The sequence below is a fragment of the Phytophthora parasitica genome (genome assembly GCF_000247585.1).
Source record: "Phytophthora parasitica INRA-310 unplaced genomic scaffold supercont2.56, whole genome shotgun sequence".
Lineage (NCBI taxonomy): Eukaryota > Oomycota > Peronosporomycetes > Peronosporales > Peronosporaceae > Phytophthora > Phytophthora nicotianae.
In genome coordinates, this window is record NW_008649042.1 from 304,992 (window position 1) to 313,168 (window position 8,177).

The 8,177-nt window shown below is 48.1% G+C and overlaps 6 protein-coding genes across 6 annotated transcripts; 1 reads left to right on the top strand and 5 right to left on the bottom strand.

Moving 5' to 3' along the window:
• Window positions 1–424: 424 nt before the first annotated feature.
• Window positions 425–589, bottom strand: PPTG_23911 (hypothetical protein; the record flags this gene model as incomplete). The annotated part of the gene is made up of 1 exon (XM_008913880.1): window positions 425–589. The coding sequence occupies one exon, from the start codon at window positions 587–589 to the stop codon at window positions 425–427; it is 165 nt and encodes a 54-aa protein (XP_008912128.1).
• Window positions 590–846: 257 nt separating this feature from the next.
• On the bottom strand, window positions 847–2,114 carry PPTG_23912 (hypothetical protein; the record flags this gene model as incomplete). The annotated part of the gene is made up of 6 exons (XM_008913881.1): window positions 847–1,188; window positions 1,353–1,379; window positions 1,448–1,546; window positions 1,649–1,723; window positions 1,800–1,897; window positions 2,108–2,114. The coding sequence occupies 6 exons, from the start codon at window positions 2,112–2,114 to the stop codon at window positions 847–849; spliced, it is 648 nt and encodes a 215-aa protein (XP_008912129.1).
• A 676-nt stretch (window positions 2,115–2,790) lies between these two features.
• On the bottom strand, window positions 2,791–3,084 carry PPTG_16250 (hypothetical protein; the record flags this gene model as incomplete). Its single annotated transcript, XM_008913882.1, has 1 exon — window positions 2,791–3,084. One exon carries the CDS (start codon window positions 3,082–3,084, stop codon window positions 2,791–2,793), a length of 294 nt encoding a protein of 97 aa, XP_008912130.1.
• Window positions 3,085–3,439: 355 nt separating this feature from the next.
• On the bottom strand, window positions 3,440–4,642 carry PPTG_16251 (hypothetical protein; the record flags this gene model as incomplete). The annotated part of the gene is made up of 4 exons (XM_008913883.1): window positions 3,440–3,810; window positions 3,876–4,026; window positions 4,102–4,485; window positions 4,538–4,642. The coding sequence occupies 4 exons, from the start codon at window positions 4,640–4,642 to the stop codon at window positions 3,440–3,442; spliced, it is 1,011 nt and encodes a 336-aa protein (XP_008912131.1).
• A 776-nt stretch (window positions 4,643–5,418) lies between these two features.
• On the bottom strand, window positions 5,419–5,598 carry PPTG_16252 (hypothetical protein; the record flags this gene model as incomplete). Its single annotated transcript, XM_008913884.1, has 1 exon — window positions 5,419–5,598. One exon carries the CDS (start codon window positions 5,596–5,598, stop codon window positions 5,419–5,421), a length of 180 nt encoding a protein of 59 aa, XP_008912132.1.
• A 1,266-nt stretch (window positions 5,599–6,864) lies between these two features.
• PPTG_16253 (hypothetical protein) lies at window positions 6,865–7,836 on the top strand (the record flags this gene model as incomplete). The annotated part of the gene is made up of 2 exons (XM_008913885.1): window positions 6,865–7,412; window positions 7,479–7,836. The coding sequence occupies 2 exons, from the start codon at window positions 6,865–6,867 to the stop codon at window positions 7,681–7,683; spliced, it is 753 nt and encodes a 250-aa protein (XP_008912133.1). The 3' UTR covers window positions 7,684–7,836.
• Window positions 7,837–8,177: the final 341 nt, after the last annotated feature.

Consider the following 8,177-nt stretch of genomic DNA (forward strand, 5'->3'; position numbering starts at 1 on the left):
GGAAGGTTAAACATGAGCACCATGTCACTGTTCACTTGTTGAAGCGAATTCCAGTATGGGGAGGTCATTAGCAGGTCTTGTCGAAGGGTACCACTTTGGCGAAGGGTCTCGTAACTTTCGCCGGATCTGTCTTCATATTCGTGATTAATGGCGTCGCGAACGATGCCCAGCAGAACCGATGGGTCTAGAATGATACGGTTCCTAAGGTTCTTGTTCGTACGGTTCCTAAGTTTCTCGCTGTCTGCTTCTTCTCCATATCACATCACTTCTCCCAGTGGTTGCAGTGTGCGTAAAACGAGAGTTTCCTTCGTTTTTACACCCGTTCGAATCAATTCCAAATCGAAATTCTTCCTCAAAGAACTTTTGTCTGACCCACGATCGTGTTCTCTGATGAATGTCGATAAACAGTTCGTCAAGTCAATCTCTACATCCTCCACTTGCGATTCAGCAACGAGATCATATTTTGGCCCACAAACTTGAAGTAGGCATCCGCCTGACGAGCAACAATCCGGCGGATCCATCGGAGCACGGTATGTTCGAAGAAGCTCTCAATTACATTTTCGCTTTCCCACTGCCCGCGTTGCGCCATTGATTCTTGTACCATCACATATATCTGCAGATCTATGCACATCAAGTACACAGTTCGCTTGGAGAAAAACATGGCATGTGTGATCTGATAGATATCCTGCCCCTAGAAGTCCCAAAAAGTGACATCGTAACGTGATTTTCCATCAAGAATGTGACCATTGTCTTCTGTCTCCGTTGAGGCTTTCTCATGTGGTGGGAATGTCATTGAAAACAAATCAATGCCGATGGTTCGGTCCTCTTGGTCCACTAACGAGGGGACTACCTGCGACAGTGCCTTGACAAGTGTAGCTTTCCCCATGTACTAGGCCCAACGCCACTGATCTTGCATCGCTTTACTAGTTGACCATCGGCGGTCTCATTCATCGCATTTAAGTACGTGTCGACTGTCGCGCCTCCACCTTTGATCACTTCTGACGGGACGAGCATCAAAGGTTTTCCTTCGAGGAAGCATTTGTGCCAGTATTCTGTAGTCACCAGTAGCCCCAGCTGGATTTTCGTTAGTGATGAACGTTGGGACGATGTTTGTACCTTGGCCTCATATCCTTGTGAGCACAGTAAATGAGCGATGGCATCATCCTCATCATCATATGTCTGGGCGTTCTGTGACTAAGTACCCCCAGGGTGTTGGTGCCATCCTTCATATAAGATAGTGATTTATTTAGATGACTGCATGTAGTAGAGACTGTTTCTAGGCCACTTTCGGTGTCGTGAGTGTCGATCCTGGTCTCGTGCTTCAACATCATTATAGTTGTTGCTAAATATACAGCCAAGTGAAGCGGCGTTTGGAGATTCTGTAACAAAAAAGACATAAGCTGTCTCGACTAAGTCTTGGGCAATGGAAGGAAATACAATAACGCACCTGGTCCACCGCCGTCACACTTGCGCCTTTATCCAATAGTGCCTTAGTGATCGGGATATTCTTGAGAAGTGTCGCCAAGTGGAGTGCTGTCTTGCCGTCCTGCAGTCCATAGTGTCAAATGTTTGGTAAGCACTCAAAACCATTGCACTATAATATAAAATAACGTGCCCCATGCCTTGTTCGCAGCTTCTATCTCGACACCTTGTCTAGCAACAGGTGAATTGTCTTGGGTTTGGCTGTACGGCTAATTGCGATGTGTAGAGCCGTATTGCCATCCTGTGTTACCAGAATGGTAACAATAATTTAATCAAGTCTTGCACAGTGACAGGGAATATATAATGTACCAACGCACATTATCACCGCCGTCACGTTTGCGCCTATATCCAATAGCGCCTTGGTGACCGGGATGTTCTCGACAAGCACCGCTTTGTGAAGTGCTGTCTTGCCATCCTGCAGTCAATAGTGTCAAATGTCTGTTAAACTCTCAAAGCTACTACATTGTAAAATATAAAATAAAGTGCTCCATACATTTTTCGCAGCGTCTATCCCGGCACCCTCGTCTAAGGGACACCTGTCCTAAGCGCAGTTTATTCCTAACTAAATTGTAAATATAACCAATCAGAGCACTCTATTCAATACAGATGGACAAAAATAAAATACCCCGCATCTCGGAGCTAATTATAGGCTGTGCTGCTGGTATAGACTGCTCAAATGCGGCTATTCCTGAAAAAAGAACGCAATGGGCAGACCTCGTACAACAGGAACCGGCAAAAAGCCGAAGCGCTACGCTCGGATAGCTGTTGATTACCCACACAAGCTATTAAACTATCTGACCGCTGGGCACTCTGTAGGCGAAGCCATCTCTTGCTTCTACCCCGACTGCAGAAGTAGCGATAAGAGGCGCAAACAAAAGCAAATTTCTAAGTGGAAAAAGCAGGAAGCACTAATTAAATCAGCAAGGGGCATCTCAAACAATCTACGGTATAGTGGCCAAGCGAAAACTCTTTCGACTGAAGCTGAAGAGACTATTGTCCTGTGGATTAATTCGATGCGCAAAAAGAGCTGACCAGTACATCTCAAATGTTGAGGTTCAAAGCCCTCGAAGTGGCCGCTGACGAAGGGCTCGCGCGTGGCATCTTGAAGGCATCTAACTCCTGGAGGCGCCGGCTCATGATGAGATACAGGCTGTCAATTAGGGCTCGCACGCGTCAGGAACAAACAACACCAGAGGACACGGAAGCTGCTAAGGCAAGGTTCTGTGAAAAAGTGCTGGCTGCTATAGTGAAACACGGGATCAACAATGTGTACAACGCTGATCAAACAGGTAAGGTAACTAGCATGCATTATGTGGGAATGATATTATCACATCCTAGAGCCTTTCGAAGGAAAAATACATGCCGACAAGGCAGCAGCCGAGAGCTCATGACTAGACACGAGCATGACCAGTCGCGCATCGTGATGGAGTATTCGCTCTTGGGTTCATCGAGCGCGTCTTCGTCGTCACAGTCGTGCTGTACCAAATACACGTTGGGGACCGGCTCGTAGTAGTTGTACTTGCCCTTTGTAGGCGCATACACGTACTGCTCATAGATGAGCTCACACGCATGTTCGCTCACTAGATTAGATACAAACTGCATCTCAGAAGCATACTTGAGTTGTGAACCCCACTCAACTTGTATAAGTCATCCGTGAATTTGATCTCTTGTTGAGTCTGGTACCACATAATCGAAGCAATACACTCGTCTACACCATAAACGAATCCATGAGGTCTTTTATCTGCTTCCAGGATGCTTCGAGTCTGTTGTTTGTGTTGTTCCCCATAGTGAAACAAAACTGCCGCTCGAATGAGCACCACATCGGTCTCCACGAATCCCAATTCTTGACGAAGTAAGCCTCATAAGGATGCTTCGGCCGGTCATCATCTCTGTCATCAGAGTCTGCTTACACCCGCTCACTAACCACACCCAACCCAGCACGTGTACCTAACTCACTTTAATCTGTGCCCAACTCGTCACTATCAGCCCCCAATTGCCGTATGTTGGATTCGAATCCAGAAGAACGAGATACAGCACCGCGTCCAACGCTCATGATATGGCGCATGTACTTACTATACTTCTCAAACTCGTGCTCAGTCCACGCGTACACCAATAGACTCACGATCCCATGCAGATGTTGTTTCTGCCACGAGATGAAACCGTATTCGGCGCTTGATATCTTTTCCTGCAAATATTTAATGACATGAAACTGGCTCAGAAGTACCATAGCATCCGGAAGCGCGACCTTGAGCACGGATGTCTCAGTAAAATACTTGTCAATCAGAATGCACTTGATCCGTGTCCAGGCGGGGTTATTCTTCTTGACTCCTTCAACGCTGTTAAAAGGGTAGAGCGACGCTCATTTTGGACAAGGGCATGTTGTACAAATTGACCTTTTCCAAATACGTCATGGGCCATTATCGAGAACACCTTGTATTTGGATGCAATCGTCCCGTGCGTGGCATCGATCATTAATACATCAGGGAACATATTAAACAACTCACGCATGTGTTTGGTCTGCAACGTGATACAAGTGGCGACCGTCTAAAAGATATGACAAAGTTAGAAGGGTTAGAAGAAGATTATGTTTAGACAGCGAGCTAATGAGCCCTTTCATACCTTATCATGCACCGAATCTACGAAGATGAGACCAACGTTTCCAGGCTCCTCGGAGAATTCGATCATCCACTTCTTTAGTCGTTTCGCACTCGTGGTGGAAGTATTCTCGCGCTTCCTTAACGTTCGCACTAGGTTGTGTACATCTTGATTGGTGGGGTTACAGGCAGAGTTCTCGTGGATGTACTTGAGTATGTTCTTTTTGACACCTGCCCTCCGAAGCTCATTCACAGTGTAAACCACGTCCGGTTCCAAAGCGATTCGGTTGTGCGGGTACTGGTTGAGCTTGTGCTTGTTGATGTGATGATTGTGCACCAATCGAGCTGTAGTAATCCCCAATACAAACGTAGGAGCGGATCCACCCTTCACTTGTACACACGCGTTGATCTGAAAGAGTAACAAACACAACACGTGCCCAGTCAGTCCAAACAGAACATACCGACACCCAACTTGCCCAACTGGGGAGCTGTGTACCCAACTGAGGTTCTGTGTGCCCAGCAGCGACCAAAAGCACCCAACTCAATACATGTGCCCCACACTCCATTGCCCTCGACTGCAGCCGCTTCCTCTTCTCTTTCCCCCGCGGCTTGCACCTCCCCGAATGTGTGCGGACAAACGTTTTGCTGCAGTTCTCCCACTCGTCCGGCAGCAGAGGCTGTTTAGATCCCGACGATTAAATCTTGTTATTTCGTGAAGAAACGGAGTTGTTGGTACGAACGCGGAAACTCTGTACAACCAGCAGCAGTACATATGAAATCTGTTTAACCTCTCTGAATTTCGACAGTATCGTCAACATACCTGGTACGTTTCCTTCATAAATTCGGCCAGGTATGCATCCAAATCGTCCCAGGACTTGAACTCGTAGCGGTCAAGACGTGGAGCAGGTACTTCAAGCTACTGGCTGTCTTGTTCGCCGCCCTGAACACTCCGAGGATGGTGGGCGCCCTTGCTTGGACTTCTACGTCCCGCTGCTTGTGGTGCTCGACACCTCTTTCGAAGAGTCCACCCATTCGCTGGAGACGGCTGAAGCACTGTACTCCAAGGCTCCTCCCCGCTCCCCCGTTGCTGCTCTCGTACTGGCGCGCAGCCTCACTAGCGCCTTAATGCGTAGATTGTGGGGCATTTTCTCGCCTCCCCCTTCCCCGGCGATCTTTTTAAATGAGTGGTATTTGAGCGGGTATACACCGGGGTATACTATACTCCGGACGGATAGCGAGAGAGCCAATAGGAAAAATCAGGTCCAACGTAATCCTATCCAGTTAGAGACCTGCCTCGCTACGGACTTCCAGTAAATTCTCTCTCGTCCTTCCTGCTGCTACCTCACGACACCACGCCAACTTCTGCCAATACGTACCGGAAAGCGTCCTCCCAGCTAAAGTCGTCCTCCAGTAGGTAGTTGGAGTCATACTGTGCCCTCTCACCGTTAAAGCTGTTGTTCTGCGTACGTGCAGCTAACCCGAGTCGTTGTAGCTGCCGTGCGCGCGAGTGTAGTAGCGACATCCTTGCCCGGGAAGATCCACTCTGGACGGTAGCACTTTATACAGGCTCTCGCGCGTACGTCGTGTTACTACGTGGGCTTCAAACCCGTGGAGGAAAGGCACGCACTTGTCCGGGTCTATCTAGGAGAGGAGGCGGTGAGCTCGTGGCGCTGGGGTCGATGGGGATCTCTCCGTCTGACCGAATGTCGTGCTCGATCACCAGGTCGTTCCCAGTTTCTTCGTTACGACTTGTAATTTACGTGGTAGCTGCCACTTAAGCATCTCGCAAAATTAAAATTGATGCTTGCAGACTGCGAATAGAAAAGGAGGCCACAGAAATGTGGCTTTGTGCTATCTTGGTCCCTGTCCTTGTCTAAACGCAGGACTGGACTGAGAATTGTTAGATGCAGAAATCTTTCAATTTTTTTACACATCAATCGTTCACCAGATATAGCATCTGTTGATTATGGGACGGCGGTGTCCCCCCCACACACACACAAAATAGATTGTCCGCTGTCTCAAGTCGCCTTCATGCGGTCGAGTTTTGATTTAAATCTATTCAATCTCGGTGAGCTCTGCTTCTTTAAAGCGCCGTGATGAACGTGGTTGGATGCTCAGAACTCTGTATAGAATTTCCCGACAGGGTAGATCTCCTCGATGCACTAGCGGATATTGATACCGAACAGCAGAGCGGGCAGCATTGCGGAAGTGGCGACGAGGACATACTGTCGAACCTACTGCGCGAATCTGACGATATTGATGTGGAACGAGATTGCATCAATAGTACAGACCTGTCCTCGTCCTTGGACGAAGCAGCTCCATTTACGTGTACCTCCTTCGACATCCAGTCGCTCCGGCCATGCATGGTCAAGATGGAGGCAGTCAAAAATTTATCGAGCGATCGGAGCGCAAAGAGGCGAGCACAGCTTGCAAATAGTCCCGTCGCCTACGTCATCGAAAGAAGGTATCGTATTCGGGTTATAATAAGCTTGCGAGCGTGTTAACCCCACTTCTCTACGTCATGCTATAGATCGAGATAGCGAACCTGAAATCGGAGGAAGTTTCTTTGAGCGAATAGCTTGAGGTTTTAATCTCCAAAGGCCAAACCTGGCTTTCCACCCGTTACTATTCACGCTGGAAAGAAGCAGCCGAGATAGAACACAGCAAGCGAGAGCTAGTCGAACAAGAGAATCGACAACTGCGTCAAGCTCTATACCAGCAGAACTGCTACATGAGGAGTTTCAACGCAGTGCTTATCCCCGCTATGAGGTTTCATACCGACTTAAACATGAGCAAATTTCTGCACACGGCAACTCACCTCCCCACAGACTCTCAATCTCGTCTGCGGTACTTGGAGAGTGTCTGTACGGAAGCAAAGCTTGATATCGCTACCCAAATTCTCTTGTCAGAGACAGAGTCAACTCGCCTGTTCACTGTGCCAAGTTTCTCGTGGGAGCCGCTAGATGTCGGGCCGTCGGGATTCGGCGTGACTTCCATAGCTGTCTTCGCGATAGACTCTTCTAATGCTTGCGAGACGTTTCAAGCAGCTCGCACGGCTATCGGTAACTGCGCGGTTGTATGGCCAAACTACTCGCTCTTGGATTCTTCCGTGAATCAAATGGACATGCAATCAGTAAAGTTCAATATTCACTACGGTGTCACTGAACATCGCTTCCAGAGCGGCATGTCGGAGGAGCAAGTGGTTCTCGAGAGTAGAGATCTGTCCTACTTTCGAGTGGGTGGTGAGGGTAGCGTGTTTCTGTGGGATTTTGTGGACGAAGACAACCAGTTCCCAGTGAAGAAGACGACAGCAGTCAAGCGCAGCACCGTTGTGGCGTAAGGCTTAACCATTTGCTTTCAGGCTATTCCGAATGTTATAACTAACATGTTCATGTTTTTTAGGCTGCTCGTACGTCCTGAGCGCTGTGACGATGGCGTGGAGCGTGTGGTGTGTCGCTACATTTGCTCTAAAATCCACATGATCGACGCGTTGGAGCTCCCACCAGGTATTGAGCGCTTCTCGAAATCGAAGCAGTTGGGTGCGCAGGTGGCAGACTCTATGGTGTACGAGACTATTAAGGGTGACGTAGCCCGCAACTCAGTTTGATCCGAGCCGGGTTTACAGGCCATCAGGACTAGATGTCGATATGGCATTTGCTCATCGAAGTGTACCTACGGGAGTCAATAGGCACAACAGAACATTCTCCACTCGAGACAACCTGATAATAAACTACAACAATATGATGCGGATTCTTCTCGACTTTAGCCTTCTAGTTGATATCTTTCGTCTTGATCCCAAAGCCACTTAATTGTAGAGGTTTGTTAACGGGGCGCTTCTTCTGCAAAGAATTAAAGATTCTCTCGGAAACCGCTGCCAACTCGTCAAGTCGCGATATATACCCTCCCTTCTGCTCTGTTATGTTGGTTTGCCTTATTATCGCCTTGTTCCCCGTGTTCTGTCTAAATTGAAACCGGTGCATGGAGATACTATACAAGTACAACATACTGTCCAGGATTCCGTCATAACTGAAAGAAAATAACAAAAGAAAAGTTTCTCAGTGTCAACGTGCAATTGTCTGAAGTACATGTGGTATTACTAAG